At 35.5% G+C, this 25,873-nt stretch overlaps 1 protein-coding gene across 3 annotated transcripts; it reads right to left on the bottom strand.

Annotated features, from left to right (window-relative positions):
• Positions 1-3,906: 3,906 nt before the first annotated feature.
• LOC121421336 (protein Mpv17-like) lies at positions 3,907-20,939 on the bottom strand. Of its 3 annotated transcripts, none has more exons than XM_041616027.1 (8): positions 20,831-20,939; positions 11,080-11,222; positions 10,295-10,410; positions 9,323-9,415; positions 8,558-8,653; positions 7,458-7,490; positions 5,460-5,512; positions 3,907-4,395 (listed from the first exon to the last, which is right to left on the bottom strand). In XM_041616027.1, exons 2-8 carry the CDS (start codon positions 11,150-11,152, stop codon positions 4,299-4,301), a joined length of 561 nt encoding a protein of 186 aa, XP_041471961.1. In that variant the 5' UTR covers positions 11,153-11,222; positions 20,831-20,939; the 3' UTR covers positions 3,907-4,298. The 3 variants fall into 3 exon arrangements, with proteins under 3 accessions (XP_041471961.1, XP_041471970.1, XP_041471978.1); XM_041616036.1 differs by having other exon boundaries at positions 20,839-20,927; XM_041616044.1 differs by lacking the exon at positions 20,831-20,939 and adding an exon at positions 13,118-13,251.
• Between the last annotated feature and the right edge of the window lie 4,934 nt (positions 20,940-25,873).

Below are 25,873 nucleotides of genomic sequence, written 5' to 3'. Positions count from 1 at the left end.
AAGCAAACAGAATTGAAATCGGACTTGAAATGGCGAAGTAGTAGCATTTTGAAATTATGGACGGACGACGGATGCCATGCCACGACATAAGCTCATCTTGCCCTTATTTGATAGTACCTCAGAACCTAATCTGACCAATGTGAAGATATATAACATTTTGTACATGACAGAGGATTCCAGTCACAATCCATCTAATATTATTTGCAAAAAATGTCTTAGGGCAATTTCGAATGTATGTCTGACCATCATGTATGAGGAAACATCCTGAAATGATTTTTCAGTTTTCTAGTTCATCTAATTACAGTGAATAACAAAATATGTATTTGGTAGTTTGAATTAAGCCTAAATACATGTATATTGGGCTGACAAAGGGCTTCAACATGAATACAGGATATAAAAAGCTGTAATGCCCTCAACTGTCATGGTGTGAACTAAGGTTAAAATGGAGAAATGGGGTTAGACATAAATACATGTATACAAAGGTCAATCATTTCATGGAATTGCCCATAAGTAAAAATAATGACAAGAGAGAACACTAAAATAAGTATGAAAATGTATTTATTTTCATACACATGTAGAAGAAATCATTCATCACAATATCAATATTCCATGTAAAACTGGCATCCATTCTCCCAATGTTAAATTCATGTGACCCTGTACAAATGAATTATGAAGGATCATACCTTGGCTTAAAAACGATTCTCGTTCACAGACATAAAATGGAGACATTTGTTATGCATAAAAAGTGGAATACATGGCAGTGTGAGGTATGGGAAGCTGAAGAAATTTGTTAATAATAACCACATAATAACATACCCTAGTTATAACAAGTTCATTTCGCTGGTTGACTTTTTTCCTTGCCCTAATAAAACATGATTTACATGTATTTGCTTTTTTTGTAGCAAGAATTTATACAGATCCTATAATCAGATCTACTTGTAGTTTCACACTTTATTTTCAACACATTAATTTAAAACACAAAGACCAATTTTCACATTGACTGGTGATGGTAATTTTGCCAGACCATGGAAACCTTGATTCTGGTCAGCTGCTGAGCCCCATTACCATAAGTTCCCATAAACCTAAGTCCTGTATGAAACAGGCACCCGGGGAGCATTTCATGAAAGGACTTATCAGACGTTTTATCTGACAAATCCTGATTCATCTGAATGTTACCAGAGTAATGTTGCTTCTCAACCAATCAAAATCAAGGAAAAGTTGTCAGGTCTGACAATTTGTCCGCCAAAAATGTTTATGAAATTCAGACTCGAGTCTGAATTCGACTTTTTCAAAATAATTATTGGTCAGAGAAAACACCTTTTTCATGGAGGAAAAGGGTCATACTACACTTATTATCATCAAGCCTAAAAGGCATCTCTGTGAATGAGAGAAAACATGACAGCATTTGTTAGCTTGAAAATTTGGATGTTGAAATCACAAGGGCAATCAACTTCTGAATCAAGCTAAATTTATCTTCTAGCCAATCGACCGGCAGTTTGATTGTTCTGCTATTAATCCCCTTGCATTCAAGCACAGATCAGTAATAGACTGTATACTAGTCACCATTGTGTGAGGTGGAGTAGCAGTCTCTTGCCATATATCATGGACTTTTTTCTTCCTTTTTTCAGACATTTAACATAACTGACTCGTATCCTCAAGACATAACAAAAAATTGAGATAAAGGTTGCTGTCTTGCTGTCTATAGATAAATGATGATATTAAGTTTTGAGACAACACACAATCATGGCTTTAGATGCTATGAAACACATTTCAAGCAAGAAGAAAAAACCCATCATTTTCCATAGCTGTGATTGATGAATACTTCAGTGTAAATAAAGACTAGGATAAGGAGAATAAGGCAAGATTTTTTAAAAAATGTATATCATAAAATAATTTCCCAAAACCTAAAATATCACATTTCTTATTTATTATAGGTACATGTACACATGTATAACACTGAGCAGAATGATCAGTACATGAACAAGAAGAATGTCTCACCAGTTATTTAAATCAATTTAAGAGAAATAAAATCTGTATTTTTTTTTTGAAAATTTTACTCCAGTCTTCAGATCTCAGTGGCTGAGGTCTGCTCAGTTAAAATGGGGTTAAGTCCTGCATGTGATGTATAATACAAAGCCTAAAAAATAGCATATCTGCTGTAATTACCCTGTGCAGTAAATTGAGAAATGATGCCTGTTTCTGCCAAAATTTAATAAGTTGGGTAAAATTCATGATTACCAAGCAAAAGCATTTCTCATTATATTTTTTTAATATTTGATAACTATTGCAGCTTTGTAGTACCCTAACAAATTATTAGAAACATTGTTAAGAAGGCATTTTAGTATGATACATATTAATAAATATCAAAAATATTCTGTTCATTGCACATTTGAAAATAAAACGTGTTTGAAATAAAAACCATTAATAAAATCTTTAATGATGATATGAGTAATACAAGAGATGATATACAAATATGAATTTACAATGTAAACACCATATCTTCATAAAACCATACATGCATACAAGTCATGTAAAATATTCGCATCATGTGATCAGAATAAACTTATATACATGTACATAACATTTACCAGTGAATAGTAGTACAAAAACTCATTTCACACACATCACTCACTACATTTCATGTACACATAAATTGTAAGCCTAAAATTTGCATATTTGCTGATTTTGTATTATACAAGGAATGTTCTTGTACAAAAATATCCAATGCTGTATGTTTATAAAATCATTTAAATTTAGCTTTCCGTTACTACATACATGAACATGGGACTTTAATCACCCCCCTTTTACCTCTTTTAATTAATTGCTCATCATGCATTTTTTTTCTTCTTTGATTTTCTGGTACTAATGAACTACTTTGCAGAAACTACTACCCAAATCTAGAACATTGGAAAAGCTTTACATGTCAATGGGGAGTTTCCAGGGCTCCAGTATTTTGGGGTGCAATTGCCCAGTGCATTATTTTCTCTGTTGCTCATGATGATTTACTTGTACATAATGTCATAAATAGTAACATATATTTCAACAGAGATGATAATAAAAATATCAAAATTGCCATTTACATGAAGAATCAATAATAATAGGCATTTGTATAGCGCCATCTATCTAGAAACAATCTATTCCAATTTTTTATTATTATTGTAACCTCGGCTTTGGCTCGAGCTGCCTTTCAGCGCTCGTGCATTCAAGGAATTCATCCTGCCGGGTACCCATTCACCTCACCTGGGTCGATTGCAGCAGTGTGGATAAATTTCTTGCTGAATCCATGGCTAGGATTCGAACCCACGACCCTCTGTTTGAAAGGCGAAAGTCAGAACCAATAGACCACAATGCACCCACAATGACAACAATTCAGGAAACTTATAAAATGATATAAAATATTTACGTAAAAAAAGAAAAAAGTCACATAGTACACCTAAAATACTATCAATTTGTGTATGGTCACATTGTACAATACATGACAAAAAAAGTGATAACTCTCTTTATGAATGAATATGACAAATGTATAATTCTTAAGGATATGGTTTCAGATTTTGGGGCACCACACGACTACCCTTTCCAAATCCAAAATCTGAGTGCAGGGACAGGCAATTAAAGGTATTGTTTAACTTTGTGAGCAGCCGATTTAAAAAATTCTCAAACCAAGATGAAACATGTGTACAAGTGCATGTATTAGAACTAATAAACCCTGAAAACAACCATTATTGAGAATGAAAAGCTAAAACTACAAGGCAAACCCCCATTTTGTAAATAGGTGTCTTATAGACGCCTAAATAGTACACATAAGTGTATGGGATGAAATTAAGATGGTGTTTCCGGTCACTTTATATTTCAATTTTTGGAAGCACTAAATAATTATTTTCGAACGCAATTTTTTCTGGGCTCTATTTTTGTAACATATCACAGACACAGGTGACAAGTGTGACCTTCTAGCTCAGTTTTTTTTTAAGTCAAACCAATGTTAATCAATCACTTTAATTGAAATTCTGTGCTGCATCATTAGCAGGAATAATGTAATTAAAATTCAATACATCTTTCCATTGCAGCTTTCCAGCATGTTCTATTATTGTCTATCATGAAATGTAAAATGATAAGTGAAGATTTGCAACGAGAATCCACCTGCAGCATTCCTGCCGGAAAAACGAGGTTCTGGATTTTGTCAAGGTTCCTTACCATCCTCAACCTTGGAATCATGTCATATATCAGTACACATTGGTAGTACATTTATATTGTATTTCATCACCATGCAGCATTAGAGTAGGTGCAGATAGGTCTATGGTTTAAGAGGTTGGTGTCATTTCTATACTTCTCTTGGCATTCGCTTTCCAGCTTAAATAGGTATTCCACATCATTGAAACCACATTGACAACCATAACTCTGCAAATGAAAAATGGAGAAAAAGAGAATCATGGTTAATGTTTTGTCTAGATGTAGACCTTAACTCTTTATCCCCTTTTAAAACTATGAAATGTATTACATTACTTTGTGTTACATACATGTATGTTGGGCCCTAATTCACAAGTATTGCTTTCTAGGGGTCGAAACCTTTCCTTTTTTGTATTTCATAATTTGTTTGTATTTATTTGATTTTTTTGGTAAATTAACTTCAAACTTGAAACATTACCCAAACCTGTCCAACATACGTTTCTGATACTTTTCAGCACAAACCATAGTGTGTAAAAAAAAAAAAAAACATAGCACAGCTATCTGTATGGTATGCAAGGTGCTTTAGATAAAACGGGGATTGTATAATGTTGGATTACAAGTATACACAAGTTGGAACTTGTGTTAGAATGGTCATGTGATCCGAATGAATACTGTCAATTAGGGGCTGTTCCTATGGGTAGCAGTACATATGCATGATCATGAATTACATGCTATTCCAAACCTAATTTGAGTATATTTGGATATCTTGTCCTTGATGTAAACAGGTAGCTGTGAGATTCAATCTAATTTCAAATCAAATAATATTTTTTTCTTATCCACTGGAAATCCATTTTAAATTTTACAAGAGCCGCCCACTGGTAGTAAAAATATATAAACACACATTTCAAGAGAGAAAAAAAATATACCCCGGTACTGTACATTAGAAAATATCCAGACATTATGGGAATAGAAAAACATAAAAATATAACATAATATCTCCAATGAAACAGATTTTTAAAGAAAAAGGACTAAATATTTACAGGCCTTAAATTTCGAAAATTTTTCAGGGCAAAGCCACTTCTCAAAAGGGCACATTTTTATATTACCGCACAAATGGGGAAAATAAAAAAGGGCCCAAAATAATTCAAGGCCAGTGAACGGAACATTGCCTGCCAATCAGTAGTTGGCCTAGGATGAATTTAAGTCCCGTTTTTAGCAGCATTACGCAAGTACCCCAAATTTGACATAAGATCCAACAGATTTGGATGTAAAAAATTCCAAATCTTTTTAAATACCTGTGGAGAAGAGGAACATAATAAAAGTTGACTAGTTGTACTGCTGGCCAGATCTGCATGAGAGAAAAGAGATGTGAAAGAGTTATAAAAAAAAATATGTAAATCAGCCGAAAGAGTCAAATGTAGTCCCATGGTAATCTTTTCTAGGGTAAACTGGGCAAAAGCATTAAACCAACCAAAAACTGGACCATTTTATTGTGACTGTGTAGTAACCTGTACTCTCAGTTTTCAATGAAAAAAACATTTAACTAATTCCTGCTTTCTTTAAATTCCAGTTTTCATGTGGCACCAACATTTCTTTTCAATGAAATGAGAGCAGTAATATTTTGATAGTTTGTACTGAAAGTTTAGCAAGTCTACATGGTATCATCATATAACACATTGATAATAAAAAAATGTACTACTATATGGATTGGTAAGTGCAAGTACTGTACATAAATGTGTAGTTACATGTATCTAAAATTGACTCGAATTTGACTGTAGTACCATCACATTTTGAAAAAGAGGTAACTTTGTATGAATATTCAACAGTCAACCTTTTTCCAACCTGTAAATTTCAATTGAATTTAGCTGGTATGTTTTCTTTAACACAGAGAAAATGATAATGCCTCGCCACTTATATTTCAACAGTTCAGTACATATACATGTAGCTTAATCCCTCAATCCTTGGCCAAAGAATAGATGAGCCTTTCTAATCCCAATCATGCATGAATCGAGGAGACTTTACTGCTACAGCTTAATCCCAATACTTGCTTAGTCATGAACTACTTCTCTTCATCATGCATCATAATATGATGCATGGTAAACCTACAGGTAACTTGGGACATTATACCAAATAATAACTAGCACATCAATGATGTGGAGCTCATCCGGCATCTCGCAACAAAATTTAACACAATTTTAATTTCAGCCCAGTTGACACTGTAGTGAATTATATTGGTGACATAAATTGAGGATATAGAATTGAAATTGATGAAGAAATGACATAGAAGCATTTTTTGTGATCTATGAATAAATTTCATATGAATTAAGTATCAATAATTATCTAGTCAAAGTTTCTTAACTCTGTGTAGAACCTTGGTGAACCTAATCATAATGAAGCTCTCAGATGGAACAACAATAACCAAAATCAATCAACAAATAACTGAAATAAGTAAGCAATTTTTGTGAGTTTTGAAAATATATGAATAAATAGCAGATTCAATGAGTTTCAAAATTATATGTTGAAATTTTTTATCACCACCTAAAACTATCATATAAGGCAAACAAAACTGAAATTGATCCACAAATGAAGAAAAAAAACCAATTTGTCGTGATTTATGAATAAATTTTTAATAAATTAGAATAAATAATTTTCCAGACAAAATTTCAAAATTTTGTGTACAAGTTTGGTGAACCTCATGCAGCTCTACCAGATGGAAGAAAAAAAATCAAATTCTGTCAACAAAAAAGAGGAATTTTCTGTGATTTATGAATAACATTTCGCATAAATTAGCATAATTTTCTACTGAAAATTTTCAAAATTCTGTGTAGAAGTTTGGTGGGCCTCATGAAGTTCTACCAGATGGAAGAAAAAAAATCAAAATTGGTCAATAAATAAAGAAGCATTTCATGTGAATTTTTAAAAATATGCATAAATTAGCATAAAAATTGTTCTGGTCAAAATTTCAAAATTCTGTGTAGAAATTTGGTGAACCTCATAAAGCTCTACCAGATGGAAGCAAAAATTCAAAATCGGTTAACCAATAAAGAAGAAGCATTTTCTGTGAATTTTGAAAAATGCGCATAAATTAGCATATTTAATAAATTTCAAAATTCTGTGTAGAAGTTTTGAATCCCCCACCTAGTGCTATAATATAAAGCAAACAGAATTGAAATGGCGAAGTAGTAGCCTTTTTAAATTGTGGACGGACGACAGACGCCACGCCATGGCATAAGCTCATCTTGCCCTTCAGGCTGGATGAGCTAATAATCTGCTTTTATATATAAAATACATACCATGAGTCCCCTCATAAAGGTGCTTGGTACATCCTGCAAGAAAATATTAAAATCAAAAGGATTTGAAAAATAATGTATCAATTATTTTGTAAGATGATTTTACCAATTAAATAGAAATCCCCAAATTGTGGAAACAGCTATACACTACCGGTACCAAAAATGTGTAAAGCCAACTAAGTACACCCCCTTCCTATATCATGGCAACTAGACCTGATAACCTCTGGGTATTAGAAACTGAATGATGATCTAAAATAAATGCATTTCCCACCCCAATTAAGAAACACCACAATGCTTCCATTTGATTGAAGAATGTAATATGGCAAAAATGTAGTGATTGGAATGAAAGTATTGATCTGATACATGAAAAAAAATTAAATCCCTTCCAAAATATGAAATTTTGGCATAATTTCTCTTCTCTTCCCCCAAAATGCCAATCACTATTGCTGTGTGTGTGGGGGGGGGATGAACTATTACAAGTGTCACCCCCCCCCCCCCCTCCCTATTGAATAGCATAACATCATATATTTACACCCATGTCAGATAATTTGACTTCTGTTAGCCAATAGACAAATGAAAATATCATATGTCATTACTAACACTCCTGACGAAATATATAAAGATTGTCCTTCATTATTTTTTTTCTGTTAAATAAAATGCCAGTTGTGGCAGTGATCTGAAAATTATCTTGAACACAAGCCAATGAAATGGCATGCAAAGTGATAAGAAATACTATACACCAAATGCTTCTTATACTAAATGTGTAATTGTTGATAGTTGACAAGATAATCATGGCATTCCAGCAAGCTGATGGGTCTTTTCCACAGGTCTTTTCCCTCGCAAAATAATATTGCACTGTCCCACATGTGCTTATCTGTGTTGTTGATTCTTAGTTTGGTCATTTTGAGGCTTAGAGTACATGATTGTATTAAAATAAACCAGATCTAGACCTATCATGATATGGTGACAAATAACCTTCATTCTATAAAAGACTTTTCATGAAATCTTTGTTGGCTGCAACTTCTCTCATTTAGATTTAAAGGGATATCAAATTATATGAAATTCATTACTTTATCAGTATGAAACTTGAAAAGTACACTGACCCTTTTTAAGATGGCAGGGAGTTCTTCAAGCTTCTTCCCCGTTGTTAACGCAACAGTTGAGAAATAAATCATGAGAAAGTTTGGTCCAAATAGAGTCTGTAAAATAGAAAAAAAATCAACAACTTATGATAGAATAACAACATAAAAAATATAATAGTTTATTTAATGGATAAGTGGACTCTTTGGAATAGAATATATAAATCATGATTTCAATCAAAGTGTTTTTAATCTGCCAACCCTGGTCATTTACAAAGCATGAATCAATACACATACCCACAAGTGCTTGTCTGTGTTTGAGAATTTCTCCATAACTGGCTTCAAGATACATTCATATTTCACAGCAATTGTACACATGTATATCAGAATGTACTAGCTTTAGATCTGTTTAATATATACATGTAAAGTAACTTTAATCTAAAGGACTACCAAAATATTCTTTACTGCAACTCCTCACGTTTGGTTTTTAAATTACAGGAAAAGGGTATTCCATTACACCAAATAAATGTGAATCATTGGCAATTTCGACTCTTAACTTTTTTTCAACTCTACACAATTTGAATTTTGACTCAATGCACTATACACAAAACCAGCAAAAGTTAGTTTGACGTACTTTCTTTTCAAAATTCCATACAGAATCTACATGTTCTAGAAATATGTTTATTTCAAGTTATCAGTGTATATTATAAAACACAACGTTCATGTCAAGAGAATGAATTTTATTTACATGGAAACAAATATACATGTAGGAGATGGAAGTTGACTTACCTGATCAGTTATCACCTTCCATAATGGTGTAAATTTTCCAGAACCTGGAAACAGTCTGTTTAGAGTTTTATACCAAGCAAACAAAGCTGGACCCTGAAGTTAAAATATACATGTTTATGATTGTTTCAATGCCTTGAATCTTATGTAGCATTATAATTGTTCCCACTGGGAAAAATTGAATGGTGGAATTTTGTGGGCACATCATCATCCGGTGGTTGTCCTTTAAATAGAAAGTTGTAGGTTTGAAACCCAGCCATGGCATGTGGAGTCCCAACCATGGCATATTTTCCTTCAGCAAGAAATTGATCCACAATGTGCTGCACTCAACTCGGGTGAGGTGAATGAGTACCCAGCAGGATTATTTCCTTAATAATGCACTTGAAGTTGCAACTCAGATTAAAGCTGGGGTAATAATGTCCTTTTGGAATAATATTTTGTTTTATAAATCTTCATCAGTTGTATTGTCTTCAAAATATTTGATTTTAATCATTAGTCATAGTATCTTCTTTAAAATGTCATTAGGATCATTGAATGTGGTTAAGTCAAGAAATACATCGAAGTTCTTTTCCTGAAGGCAAAGTAATAAACTGCAATGTTGCACCTTTTCTGGGACACCTAGTATACACATCAACTCTTGAATAAAATCAATTTTGTTAAGAGTTAAATAAACAAACTTGTTTCATTGGTCCTGAGATTTTGGCCCAGGAAAATAGAACACATGACACCTCCCTCAGGCGTCAGCTAAATTTTTAGGGCGCACATAATTTTCTTGTGAATAAAATGCTTCAGGAACCAATCATTGACCTGCAGCTACAGGCATATCATATCCCTACAAAAAAAATGTGCGACTTGATTTTAGTCTACATGTAACTAAACAGTTGAAATACTGAAATTTTTCCTCTGTGTGGAAAAATGTGAAGTAACCTAAATTACTGCCTCTTAGTCCATGAGTCTAATCACGTTGTTACTTACAGCAAAGCACAAGCCAAAAAGAGTTTGCCTCATAGTCCTTGCTTTGTCGTGATCTTTCCATCCTATCCTTTCAACTGCCTGCTGTGATATACAGTCCGAGGTGAAAAATAGGACACCTAAAAATCCAAACATAATAAAAAAAAACACAGAAAACTCTTACTCTTAGGCTGTATGTTGTGGAAATATGATACCCATGTAGGTAGACTAGAGAATGCCCTATTCAACTGGGTATCATTCCTGAACAACATTGATATGGTAGCAAATTTAATTGATTTGAATTGATTGGAATATGAATGAATGCCTACAACAAAGGATGCTGACCTCACACAAAGAATCAACTCCAGATAAATTGTATACAACATGAAATAAAAACAAAACATAGGGCAAACAAGTCTTGTAGGTAAAACTTTACGCCCACAACAAGGTATCTTATGATGAAAAAAAAAGTCGTAACCAAAGTCCAGTACGAACATGATTATTTACTCAGGTTTTGGGGTTGCACATATTTGTCGATCAAAAGTTTATCTTTGTTCTGAACTGTATGCAGCTAATTTTTGTATCATTATTTGGACATGAACTATAGTCTATACATAATAAAGTTCAACACTGTACACAAGTTAAGAGCATGGCAAACATGATCCTATCAAGTGTAGTTTCCAACTTGTTCAAAGTTCAAAGTGCAATTAATGCAGAAGTATCTTGAGATATTTTTTACTCTAGATATAGAGTTTATGTCATAGAAAAGTGAATAATAAAACAGACGTCAGACTGACGAGCTGATTCACCTGATGTTACTGCTTGCGTCCGAAAGGGATACTTATGAAGTACTCCTAGATATGCTCTCCATACTGCCGCCATCTGATACCTATTGACTATTAAGTCTAGAAAATTGAGCAAAACTACACCAGGATGCCAAGCTTCAGCAAATCTAAAGATAGAATTAGAGAATAGATAATGATATTAGGGACTGAAACGACTGTAAAGTTACTTTTAGTTGTATAACAAATTTAATAGTTTGTCTCTGACTGTACGGCAAGTTCCCAAAGTCTCCGCAGTCCCCCTTGTTTGCGCACATGCGTATCTGCCAATTCTAGTAAAAGATACGCAACAAACACAAACTTTACACATGCAACACATAGATACATATTCATTAAAAAGTCTGATCAAAAATGGTGGAAAAATAATGAATTTGGGGCATTTCATGTGACGGCCTCAAAATGAATGCAGCCTTTCTCATCAAAATACCCGAATCGTGTGCAAAGTGAATGGGTGTCCAGACATGGGGTATACCCAGTTGTTGTGTGTCCGGACAGGTTTTGTGTCCAGACGATCAATTTTAGATTTAGAAAAATTTATTTTGAAAAATTTACAAGCAAAGTTTCATCAAATTTTAATGCAAAATTTTATAAAATATTATAGAGAACAAAATAGAAGATGATTACAACTTTTTAATTCATATTTTTAAAGGTCAAGTCCATCTAAAAAAAAACGTTGATATGAATCAATAGAGAAAAATCAGACAAACATAATGCTGAAAATTTCATCAAAATCGGATGTAAAATAAGAAAGTTATGACATTTCAAAGTTTCGCTTATTTTTAACAAAATAGCGATCTGAACGAGCCAGTTACATCCAAATGAGAGAGTCGATGATGTAACTCACTCACTATTTTTGTTTTTTATTGTTTGAATTAAACAATATTTCAATTTTTATGAATTTGATGATTAGGACCTCCTTGCCTGAAGCACAAAATGTTAAAATAATGGAATTCCACGTGTTCAGGGAGGAATGAAACTTGATTTCACATGACAATGACGAGAAAATCAAAATATTTCATATTTCAAACAATAAAAAAAAAAAAATAGTGAGTGGCATCATCAACTCTCTCATTTGGATGTAACTGGCTCATTCATACTGTTTTGTGAAATGAAGCGAAACTTTAAAATTTAACTTTCTTTTTTAATTTTACATCAGATTTTGATGAAATTTTCAGTGTTATGCTTGTTGAATTTTTCTCTTTTTATTCAAATCAAGTTTTTGTTGGGGTGGACTTGTCCTTTCAGTGTAATCCAAAGACAAAAAAGAATGCAATTCAAAATATAAAGTGCACCCGACCCCCCATCATACAATTTTTTTTTCAATCTGAAAATGACTGCCTAAAGTTTTTTCCAAGAAAATCCTTTATTTCTCTCAAATTGTTGAGATATTTGGTACACTTACTCATAATAATATAAGGAACATTGATAAATTAAATATTTTGTGAAATGAAAAGAAATTCATGTTAAATCTTATTTAACCCTAGTCTTGAGGACGCATGATGGGTGCGCAGACTTAGCCAGGCGGCTTCTTGAGAGTAAAAATCATTTACTGACGTAGGCTTACTCTCAATGAAGCCAGGTATTCCTATCCATTCATGTGCGTGTAGGCCGCCAAAACCTTAAACTTTTGCCCCCGAGATTTCTACTTTCCTTCTGAAAGATCAAGCCCTAAGTCATGTACATGGGATGCAACTTCATTTCCTACATTTCTGCGCCAGAGATTTTATTTTTAAACAAGATTTCATAAAAAAAATGATGAAAATATCATGACAAGATGGAAGAGACTTGCCTGATGTTTCCTCTCAAGTAGCTGCCTGGCTAGCAGGGGTGTCAATCCATTTTTCAGATTCCAATGGCCCCGCCAATGGCACTCGATCACAAAAAACAAACTCACACACATATATATACATGTATATATATTTGACTCATGAGATAAAGACACATATCACACCAACAAATTAATGCTAAAGCTAAAGCGCAAGCTGAAAATTTTCAGTATACTAACCTGATAACAGGAAAAAAGGTGCCTGTTTAGGACTGTTTGAAGTCACTCATGAGGCGGAAACATATCTCACTACACAAATAATGTGAGTGCCGAGAGCGAGCTGAAATTTCTTTATATTCTGATCTGAAAACTTGATATTCTAAGCATTTTTGGTACCAATTATTAAGATGCGTTTCATTATATGCGAGCGTGAAGCTCGAGCTGAAAAATTTAACATTTCGATCTGAAAAAATTGAGTTTAATGGATGTTTTTAATAAAGAACAAGATACGGTATATATCCATCAAAAAAGATTATTGCCAATCGAAGCGGGAGTTCTTTTGAGGTTTAGAACTGAAAACAGGATATTATTCATTTAATTATGAAAATTAAGGGTTTTTGCTACAGAAATGATGCGAGCGCAAAGCGTGAGCTGAAAATTTGACTTTTGTATAGATCTAGCTATCCCAGTCTGAAAAGCGGAAATTTTGAGCAAGACTTTAAATAAACAAGTGGAATGCCTCTGGCCGTCTCACCTGCATCACGCGGTTCAATATAGCAGCAGTGCTGACTTTGAATACTACTCTAACTCGCACAAGATGTTCAGTGATACATGGTTACTCTTATGTCCACTTTTTATGAACTAGACCAATAAACTTACAGAGATATGATGGTTATTCAACAAAAAACCCCAACATGGCCAAAGTTCATTGACCTTACATGACCTTTGACCTTGATCATGTGACCTGAAACTCGAACAGGATGTTCAGTGATACTTGATTACTCTTATGTACAAGTTTCATGAATCAGATCCATAAACTTTCAAAGTTATGATGGTAATTCAACAGATACACCCAATTCGGCCAAAGTTCATTGACCTTTGACCTTGGCCATGTGACCTGAAACGCGCACAGGATGTTCAGTGATACTTGATTACTCTAATGTCCAAGTTTAATGAACTAGACCAATAAACTTTCAAAGTTATGATGGTAATTCAACAGATACCCCCGATTCGGCCAAAGTTCATTGACCCTAAATGACCTTTGACCTTAATCATGAGACCTCAAACTTGCACAAAATTTTCAGTGATGCTTGATTACTATTATGTCCAAGTTTCATGAATCAGATCCATAAACTTTCAAAGTTATGAGGGGAAATCAACAGATATCCCCAATTTGGCCAAAGTTCATTGACCCTAAATGACCTTTGACCTTGGTCATGTGATGTGAACCTCATGTAGGATGTTCAGTGATACTTGATTAACCTTATGTCCAAGTTTCATGAACTAGGTCCATATATTTTCTAAGTTATGATGACATTTCAAAAACTTAACCTCGGGTTAAGATTTCGATGTTGATTCCTCCAACATGGTCTAAGTTTATTGACCCTAAATGACCTTTGACCTTGGTCATGTGACATGAAACTCTAATAGGATGTTCAGTAATACTTGATTAACCTTATGGCCAAGTTTTATTAACCAGGTCCATTTACTTTCTAAGTTATGACGTCATTTCAAAACTTTAACCTCAGGTTAAGATTTGATGTTGACGCCGCCGTCGGAAAAGCGGCGACTATAGTCTCACTTTGCTTCGCAGGTGAGACAAAAACTAGTTGTGTATCTCAATCTCGCTTGCTGATTTCTGTGTAACATTACAATATTATTTTATTTTTTGCACATGTGGAATTATGGGGGGGGGGGCAAAACGATAGGTTTGCCCCCCAATATTTTCATTGGTGGGGTGACCGCCCCCCTGCCCCCTCCCCAGGATCGAAGCCTCTGCTGGCTAGACTTGGGCCTTAGCTTAGTTTGGGACCACCATTTCATACGGTTAAAAACAGAATAACAAGAATTGGTGATAAAAAAAGCAGCCTGTTGTCATGGATGTGTTAGTTATCCCATGGAATAAATAAAATAGAAATATTTATTTTTACAACAGTAGATCTATCTAACTCTTCCGACAAGCGAGTGGGACAGAAATGTGGAATGGTGCACACCTAGTACCAATGAGGTCCAAACATTAACATGTATGGACCTCATAGGCGACATTACCCAAATTATGGGTTAGACAATTCAGTTCTGATTTCAAACCCAAGACTTTGGTAAATGTACGCCTTAATACAAATTGGAGTTATGCGATATGACTTTCATTTGGTGGGAAGACATTTAATACTTAAAAAAATGAGTTGAAATTAAAATGAATTACTATTAAACTTACATTTCAGGCCCTTTTTGTTGATTTTCGGTGAGCGTTCCACACAGCTGCGACGAGTGATCAACTCCGAAGTGATACGCGAACTGGTCAGCTGATCGGTCAGGTGATCGGTAGATTATCTTTTTGTCAGACGTTCATAATTTATGTAAAGCGTATCAATCTTCAGTATCTTGATTTCAAAGTATCAATATTGCAGATAATTGTCATTATTGATTGGAATCAGTGGCAGATCGGGGGGTGGGGGTGAGCATTTCTGCCCGATCCCCCTATTGAGATTTATAGTAAATATTTTGGAATTAAATACGTTGTTCATACTAGTTATGTGACCCCTCCCTTATGATGATCACAGCATTATTTGTAATGGGGATATTTCGTTCATATTCTTGTTTCTTCTTTCTCTTTTTAGCCTTTTTTTGCTTGTTAAAAACTTTTTTCCCTTTTTTTTTGGGGGGGGGGGGCTCGCCAAATTTACGTGGGTCAAAATTACCTTCATTTTTTTAGTGACAATCTTTTTTTTTATTGATTTCATTGCACTCGATATATACAATAATCTTGTCCTCTCGTTCAAATGAATGTGAAACTCATATAATTTTCATCAGAGCATTCAACAGGAGTACTGTAGTACACATTTCTTTGTTATAAGTGAATTAAAGTCTCTCCAGTGAGTTTGATCACCCCTATTGTGAAAATGTATCACCCCTAAGTTGTAACACAGTCAGCTGTTTGCACTCAGGGTCACTCTGTGACCTGTGTGTGCGTTCAAGAATCGTACACGATTTTCTGTCTCATTTAGGCACAAATCTTTCATAATGTTTTATTCGACTTATAATCAAATATTAAAAGGGGCTTACCACAGTTTTTTTAAAGTCAATTCATAAAAATATTCCTCCTCGGGATTTGAGCTTTCTTTCATGAAATATCAATCTTTTTCATGATTACCAAAAATACTTAAAATGTCCAATTTTTTATCGGTGTAGGCCTATAAAGCTTTAGCTCATGCGTTGCGCCTGCCATATTTTAATGTTGAGATACAACTTTATGCTTTTAATGAATTCCTAAAAACACTAAATTCTCAGATCATCAATTTTGTCGCAATCGAATAATTTGATTGCGTCTCTATCAGTTTTGAATATTTATAAAAAAATATCAGCTCGTGCTTTTTGCTCGTAATATTTTGATTAGTAAATTCTTCTCTTATATAATCGAGTCGGATAGATGGTGTCACGAAACCAAGCTGAAGTATATTCTCGCCTTGACGCAAAGAAATACCCGTGACTAAAAGCTTGCGAGAAGAAGTTGATTTTATTACAGGTTCAAGACTTCAAGATGAATCTTCAACACACATGTGTATATATTTCAACACAAGCGCAATAAAATACCAGCTCTGAGACATACGTCTCCCTCTCTTTCGTAGCTATACTATCTTCTGACTAAAAGTCACTTTCCTTCCACTATTTATAACGTACCGTTACATAAATATAACCCACTGTTACATAAAAATATATAAAGCAATACATAGAGAATTCTCTACCCTATGTTTCTCCTTGTCCGAAATTACATAAACTACTCTAGCCAATCAAGACCCAGGACTGACTTATATAAGTTATATTATTCCTTATCTTGGGGTGGGTATAAAGGGATACATAAAGAAACTACTTGGAACCAATCATCTAACAGGACCACCTTACATAAGCATCGGGAGGCGTCTTTAAAGAAATACATAACGAAACTTCTTTGGACCAATCACATCATAGGAGTTCCTTACATAAGTTAAGTTGTTCCTTGTCTGAAGATGGATACAATGAGTTACAAAGAATAACCACTTTTGGCCAATGATACTATAGGGCTATCTTACATAAGTGTCTGGAAATGAACTAAAGTTTTGTAAAGAGAAACTCTTCCTGACCAATCACAGTTTATTACTTTCTTACATAAACTGTGTTTTTCCAGACAGGGGTAATGATTGTTTATCCCTCCCTTGACGTTTGTATCAAGGACAAAGACTCCTGCAGTAGTAGAAAAGACCCTGGCCTATTTTGAGCCATGGCCTTAAGACTTGAAGCCATATGAACGTAAATCCTGGCATGTGAAATGGGTTACTATATATACTATTAGGACTTTCACATGCCTACTTTAATCTTAGGTACACACACCTATCATGTAGAGAGAATATAATTTAACTGTGAGGACTACTTCGTCACAGACAGATAGAGAGAGAGTTGGGGGGGGGGGGGTCCCTCAGCTACTTGTCCTCGCTTATTCCCAATTTGTTATTATGCTCATGTTGTGAGAGCTTTGTGTTTTCATATTTTTTCTTTTTCAACCTTTTTATTGTCTCGGAGCTTCCCTCTATTTCTTTACACTATGATGTAGTCCTTTTTACCTCATTGTTTCAATCATTGGCGGCGGAAGCCCTAAATTTTAGGAGGGGACAACCCAAAAAATTTTGACAAGCAAAAAAAAAAAAAAGGCTCTCAACCCAAACATTTTAGGGGGGACGTAGGAAAATAAATTGACAAGCAAAAAAAAAAAAAAAAAAGTCATCAACAACAAATTTAGGGGGGGACCGTCCCCCCCTCCTCAAATTTAGGGGGGGGGACACGTCCCCCCCCCCCCCCCCGCTTCCGCCGCCTATGGTTTCAATTCTTTTTTGTTCTCATTTCAATGAAAACATCATTATTAAACTGACGTAGAAGACTTTATTACGAAATTTTGACATTGTTTTGTCTCATTTGTTTGGCTTTCTTTTTTTCTTCTCCTCATCTTCTTTTTCTTCTTACTTTTTCCCTTTCCTTATTTTCTCTTTTATTTCATTTTATGAGGTATCCGCCAATTTATACAACACCAAGCATATAGAGGCGGATAATCAGTGAGGGAGCGTGGCAGTGTGCCGCTCTAAAAAAAAGAAGGAATATTGGAAGAAAAAAAGAAGGGATGGGGAAAAAATAAAGGAAAAAAAAGAAAGATGATGATGGCAATGATGATGAAAATTATCTTGGTGATGATGATGGTTGTGGTGATGATAATGATAGTGGTGATGATGATGATGACGAGATGTAATTTTGTTATTTTGTCTTTGAAAAAATTAAGTAGTGCAAAGTTGAATTCATTTAAAGTTTATTATGAAAATAGCAGAAAAAAAATAAAAAATTGGTATGCGTTCGAGGAAAATCCATCCCCCAATTTTTTTTTAAAAGGTAGATTTTTTTGTGACGGCGTAGGCCTTTGCAAGCAGCTATTATTATGGTAAAAAAGTAAATGAAATGTCAAGAAATACATGATGATTTTTATGGTACATTTAGTATATCAATAGATAACTTCATACTTGTTATCAAAAAGAAAAAAAGTGGGTCGTTACGGACCATTAAAAATGGGAAATTTGGGCATTTTATATTTAGGATAGAGCAACTGCTCGTTATAGACGTCACAATAAATCAAGCATTCTAAATTCTATCAACTCCATTTTTTGTCAAATAACACCTTCATTGATATTTTGAAATGATTTTTCTCATATTTTCATCATCTTTTTATCAGGGTGAAATTCCCCTTTAATTTACAAAACAGATTCGCAAACAATATCAAGAGTAGTGGGAGGCAAGGGCAGAAATCTAAGGTAGGGGACCAGGGGCTGGAAAACAGGCAAAAAAACAACAAAAACAAACTAACAAACAAAAAAGAAGGTTTATCACCCCCAAAAGAAGGTCGTCTCGTCCAAAATACATGTTTTATTTCGATTTAAATGATGTAGGCCTATTTCTTTCCATCATATATAAAAGAACAAAAATAGTAGGGGGACATTTGATGTGCCCCCTACTATTTTGGGTTAGGGGAAAGTGTCCCCCTGGGATTTGCGCCCATGTGGGTGGGGGGTGTTGCACCTCCTTTCGGAATCATTATGGAACAGTGTGAATAGTCGCTGTGATTTCGATCTCATACCTATAAAAAAAAATAGAACAGAAGAACGCCTTGACCACAGGCCAAAATGCCTAACAATTTTTCCGCGGCATTAGCGACTCTCGTAAGGGGCGCTCCATTTATAAATAAAGTTGCATGTATAGCTGTCTATGGCGACAGAATTTATCGCTGAATTGTAGCCAGAAGCGTGGGAAATTGCCAGAAAATTCAAGAAAAGAACCGGTGAGTACCGATTTAACAGTACTAATGTAATTAGTAACATTTATTGAATTATAAGAATATTCAATTTTTCGTGAAACAAAGCTTAGTTCTAAGCTAGGGCGGCCCAAATGTGCGTGAGTGGAGTCCCAGTTTCTTAACACGGTTAAGTATTGCGGTGTCGCCTAGAGTGGAATGGTGCGGCTACAGTAGAGTCACTTGTTCACTGCTACCACCCTGCCTGTGGTGAATCTACAGGTAGGACTATGGTATGCCAATGTTGTACAGAAGACACACTTTAAAAAATCATTAAAATATCACTTTTGTGACCAAAATTACTAATTTCCATACAGTTGCAATTTATTTTTCATTAGTAACTTGGGAATAATTTTTTTATTCACCAGAGCGCTCAAAAACTTGAATTTTTGGCATATTTTTGTGTACGCCCTCTATTGGTGGAAAGTAATATGGCAAGAAAATTTTCTTTGATCTCTATTTTTAATTAAGAAAAAATGATATAAAGTCTAAGAATCAAATTTAGATAAGAGCCAAGCAGTATGAATTAACATAGACAGCTGGCAGCCGTCTGTTTCGAGGAGTTTTTTAACATTTTTTTTTATTTCTCCTCGTACACAGACGGCTCGCTATCGTGCAGCCACCATTTAGGGGACTTGCAATGCAAAATCCCCCCGTCGGGGCTTTTCAATTTTTGTCTTTAATGAATAAAAATTTCGAAAATTATAGTGACCAGAGTGCAAATTGATATTCCCTCTTGGCATCAATTGCCAAAATACGGAGAGAAATGAAGTTAAAGAATAAAGGAACAAAAACAGTGACTTACCTCGGCTGCCGGCTGTCGCGCAAATTCACTTCCCCGTTTTATCCGATCTTAAGTACATAAACATATGGCCATTGAGTCCCCTGTACAGATCGCGCTAGAACTTCGGTCTCTGTATTTGGTGAGTGAAGCCAACGAAGTTCAGCTGAACAACCAACAAAACAGAGACCGATCGGCCGAAGCTTTTGGTCTAGAATTAACAGGTCTAATGGAAACTGTCGGTGTAAAAAAATCAAGCATTTGCCCCAAAGATAAAGAGAAAATAAGCCAAACATTGCCACCTTTATTTTGTCACACATGGAGATATAACTGAGAACAAGGTTATATTGTCCTTGTTCATTGAATGAGTGAGTAGAGTAGGCCTACTACTACTAGAACTAGGCCTACATCAAAAAAAACATACGGGACTGTAGTGTAGCTGTATTTAGCGGCACAAATGGAAAGCTAGCGCCAGGACAATTTAAAGTAAAAACATTCTCAATGATACACTCCAGTAAAAACGGTACCATCGTTTAATGAGTTTGTTGTTGAAATCGTATATTAATATTACTAGTACTTAAGTACCACATACCTACGCACAAAATGCAAAAACCGGTAAAAGTTCGACCTGGGCTAACTCTCCCTCACAGACGCGCAGACACAGTCTCTGTCATCAACACTCCAACGTCAACACGTACACCGATATCTGTCATAGATATCGCCGCGCGCGTCGGCGCGGCGCCGGGCCGGGGCGGCGTGGCCTAGCGCCTAGCTAGCGCAGCTATTATTTCGTTCCCACGGTCCCACCAGTCACCCCGTATAAAAATGGGACCGGATAAAGTCCGACAATCAATTTCGTGAACGCCCCCCCCCCCCCCCGAATGCATGCAGGGACATACGACCGAAGGACCCGTACATTCCTGTTTAGGGGTTCATTTCAGGGAATATTTGCCAAGAGTGTCGTTTTGTTTCCAATACTTGTTAAGGGTAGGGTTTCACACGCCAATACTTGTTAAGGGGTGCATTTTCAGAATATGGAAATTACGTGTTTAGGGTGCTTTTCGAGACCCCATGGTCGCGCATGGTATCCACTTCTGAATGGAAGTGGCCCCCCCGGGATATAGATGTAGGCGGCCGCGGCGGTTCCCCCTAAAATGCTGGTTGATAACCTTTTTTTTTGCTTGTCAATCCCAAATTTTAGGTCGACCCCCCATAGCTTCCGCCATTGTGCAGGGGCAGCGGAACGGTTTTGAAAGACGGAGGAATGGGAGGGGGGGGGGTCTAAGACAATTAAAGCGAACTGATCATGCCCCCCCCAAAAAAAATCACAATGATCACAATCAGAATGTTTGGTCATTTTTACGTCCTTGAACACAAACATGGTTCGGCCGGGGCACGTTTGGAAAAAAAAAGTTGGGGGGAGGGGGTCGAGGCTGCTGAAGCTCTTAGCCCCCCTCCCCCCTCGGGTCCACTGTCCCGGTCCCTGTAGTTATTTTACCCTTTTCAATGACCATGAATTATTAATCCATGCTGCTCTGTTAATAGTTGACATATCTCTCGTTAAATTCCAATTCCAACACATTCTTTTTCAGAGTGCTATGATAATTCGTCTCATGCCGGGACTCATGCCACTTTCCGTTTTATGAATGTTGGCCTGTTTATGCATCCACCGTAGTCCACCCCATCAAATCAAAAAGTTGATTTGAATAATAGGGGAAATATCTAACAAGCATAACACTGAAAGTATTACCGAAATCGGATGTAAAATAATAAAGTTGTGACATTATAAAATTCGCTAATATGCCTAACATTTTATGCACATCCTGGTCGGTATGCAAATGAGGGGACTGATGACCTCATCCAGTGGCGTAAATACGGGGAGGGGGCATGGGGGGCACGTGCCCCCCCCCCATCGGCTGGCCAAAAACATAAAAACAAAAAACGGGAAAACGAGAAAAAAGAGGGAGGAAGGAAAAGAAACGTAGTTGGGAAAAAATGATTAATTATATTGTTACTTTATATTATAATTATGTTACCATAACATATTGTTATATTACATTAAAAAAATCAAAACTTTATAAAACATAATTTGCGCAGGGCCTATGTCTTCATTGTTCCTGGTGCTCTCAAAACCTTCCGTTTCATGTCAATATTTCCTCGCACTTTAAATTATTGTTTTATGTATATGGTTCCTTTTCATGACTAATTAAAGTGATTGCCCCATTTCAAGGTCTTACTATAAACCATTTCCTGCTTACGTCGCATTCGTGGATTGGTGAGATATGTCTGTTCTTCACGAATTCCTAAAATCAGTCCTTAAATATCCCTTTTTCTGATCTGCATATCAACAATTTTCAGCTTGCACTTCGCGCTTGCATAATTTGGTCAGTGAAATACGCATGATCTTCGTGAATTCCCACAAGCAGGCCTTAGAATGCCCCTCTTCAGATCTGAATTTCCTAAATTTTCAGCTCGCGCTTCGCGCTCGCAATATTTGATTAGTGAGATGCGTATGATAGTCATGATTATAATGACTACAAGTGCTTCATGTGTTTAGATGTATATTATTCTAACAAAATCAGCAAGCGCTTGGCACTCGCATTAGATGACTATCATTATTAGATATGTATTCTTAAAATCTGCTTATTATGTCCCTTTTTAGGTCTAAATTAAAAAAAAAACAGCTCGCCCCTCGCGCTAGCATTATGTGATTAGTGAGATACATATACGTTTAATGGCACTGTCCTTATATTTGGTCGCTATCTAAGCCTTTTGACTTAAAATTTTGCTGGTGACCCCCTCCATGCCGTTACCCACGGTACGCCACTTACCTCATCCACTCACTATTTCCCTTTTATTTTCATTATTATATGAAATATTTCAATTTTCTCCATGTAATACAAAATTTTATTCCTCCCTGAACGTAAATTACCATTGTTTTGAGATTTTGTGATTCAGTCAAGTTGGTCATTATTGTCAAATATGAAAAAAAAATTACATAATTCACACCGAATTAAAAAAAACAAACAAGAGAAATCGTGAGTGATGATGGACACATTTGCATATCAATGAGTTGTGCACCCGGCCACTCACATTGACGAGTGGATACCATGCGCGACAAAGAAACACGTAAAAACTGTCTTTTTCACGATAGGGCACTACGTACGTATATTATAACGTGATAAGGGTGTCAAAAGACACAAATAATAAAAAGGGTTTCTATTTCGGTAGGAAAATTACGTGTTTAGGGTCGAATTTGCGGGGATGATAAAACAAAATTAAAATGTTTTATAGAGGATGTCCTTTTTGGGCCCCAACACTTCGTGTTTAGAGTCCGATTTGCGCGAGGTGTAGAAGGTGGGGTCGTACTAAACCAAATAAGGTAAAGCCGACGACCGAAGGACCTGTAACGATAAAACATTCCTGTACTTGTTTAGGGGTTCATTTCAGGGAATATTTGCCAAGAGTATCGTTTTGTTTCCAATACTTGTTAAGGGTAGGGTTTCACACGCCAATACTTGTTAAGGGATGCATTTTCAGAATATGAAAATTACGTGCTTATGGTGCTTTTCGAGACCCCATGGTCGCGCATGGTATCTACTCTTGAATGGAAATGGCCCCCCGGGGTTGTGCATCACTGTTTTGTGAAAATAAGCGAAACTCTAAAATATTATATGTTACATTCGATATTGATGAAATTTTCAGCGTTATATGCATGCTTGATGCTTAAAATATTCTGTTTAACCGTTTCACGAAAGTTATCAGCATTGAAAGTTGCCAATCAAAACCAATGGTTTCACTGAAATTGTCTCTGAGCACTGAAAAGTTTAAGCAAACACCCCCGGTCTTAATTTTCATAAAAGAAAATAAATCGGCCTCCGGTGGACCAGCCCCGCGGGTTCGAGGGCAACTGACCCCCCCCCGCCAAAAGCCGGTAAAAATACGATAGTGTGTTTTGGTTTGATTTATATTGAGAGTTATCTTGTTTTGATTAAAATTTCTAAGGCATAAATAGCTAAAGCTGCATTTCGTTTTACAGTTTTACACGTCGAAAATTGGTTCGCTCGATTCCCTCGCTTGCAAATATTTCAAAGATATTCCGTTTTAAAAATCCGACCCTCGGGTGCAATTTATTGTTCATGCCTTTAGCCAATTTTGCAGCGAAATTTGATTTTTTTTCACCGAGCATCTCATGCTATCACCATGCAAGATAGGAAATACAATTTAAATCCTATTTAGATAGCAACACCCCCAATGGTTTATGCTTACTATTTCTTTTCTAGGCCTATTTCATTATGATATGAAATATTCTGTTTTTCCTCGATCCTTTTTGCTGTGTAAAATAAAGATTTATTCCCCCTGAACATATTTTATTTTTGATATTGTGTGGCCCAGTCAGGTTGGTCATTTTTGTGAAATCTGTAAAATATTAAATATTGTATAAGTCAAACAAGCAAAGCAACAGTGAGTGAGGGACGGACATCTTTGAATCTCTGATTTGTATATCACTGAGTTGAAAATAATTGTAACCGTTTTGTGAAAAATAAGCAAACATTCTTCAAGTGGATAATTTTTAATTTTACATCCGATTTTGATGAATTTTCCAGCGTTATGTTTTTGTTAAAATCAACATTTTTCTGGAATAGACTTGACCTGTAAGAATGAAGTTAGCGACATTATAAGCACCGGTGATGTGATTTTTTAACGTCAAGTAGGCCTATTATGCACATTTGAGGATGAAAAGTTGCAACTTTTAGGGTGCAGACGAGCGTTTCTTCGTGTAAATGATGATATATAAAAAAAAAATTGGCACCGTTTTCCACTCAGGGTGCAAGATTACGGTTACACCCAAAAGATGCTGTGTTTACTAGTAGGACTATAGTTTTTCGTTTCGCGTGCAAACTTGAACCTTTATTGATTATAATCGGCAGCCAGTGGCGTAACTACGGGGGGGGGCATGGGGGGCACGTGCCCCCCCCCAATCGGCTGGCCAAAAAAAAAAACGGGGAAAAAGAGAAAAAGAGGGAGAAAGTGAAAGAAACATAGTGGGAAGGAAGAAATTATTGTTAATTATGTTATATTATATTATAATTATGTTATGTTATATTACATAAAAATAAAAAATATATATAACTTTATGAAACATAATTTGCTCAGGGCCTATGTCTTCATTGTTCCTGATACTCGCATTGTCTGTTTAACGAGATATATAATCCTGTTGTACTAAAGCCTCCCGTATTCAAGTCAATATACACCAAATATATTTCCTCGCACTTCGAATTATTATTGTTTTATGTAGTGACATATCAATTTAAGATCTTAATATAAAACATTTCCCGTCCGTGCTTACGTTCGCATTAGTGGATTAGTGAGATAATATGTCTGCTCTTCATGATTTCCTAAAATCAGTCCTTAAAATGTCAATTTTTTAAATCTAAATATCAAAGATTTCAGCTTGCGCTTGCATCATTTGGTTAGTGGTCTACGTGAATTCCTACAAACAAGCCTTAAAATGCCCCTAGTCAGGCAGCATATGTCATGATTTACCGGCTACTTCGACAAATTGGCTAAGTCTGATTTTTCACTTTTATGTGATTGGTGACATCACAAGGATCAACTTTCAACTTGGTGACAA

The sequence above is a fragment of the Lytechinus variegatus genome, chromosome 1, assembly GCF_018143015.1.
Source record: "Lytechinus variegatus isolate NC3 chromosome 1, Lvar_3.0, whole genome shotgun sequence".
Lineage (NCBI taxonomy): Eukaryota > Metazoa > Echinodermata > Echinoidea > Temnopleuroida > Toxopneustidae > Lytechinus > Lytechinus variegatus.
Note: the sequence above shows the minus strand (reverse complement) of the source record. Positions and strands in the feature narration are given on the sequence as shown.

Coding starts and splice junctions, on each gene's coding strand:
- LOC121421336 (XM_041616027.1), bottom strand. CDS start 11,152: ATGGCGGCAGTATGGAGAGCATATCTAGGAGTACTTCATAAGTATCCC. Junction 10,411..11,079: donor GACGCAAGCAGTAACATCAG/GTGAATCAGCTC, acceptor TTGGATTTTTAG/GTGTCCTATTTTTCACCTCG. Junction 7,491..8,557: donor TCCCTGCCATCTTAAAAAGG/GTCAGTGTACTT, acceptor ATTTTCTTGCAG/GATGTACCAAGCACCTTTAT.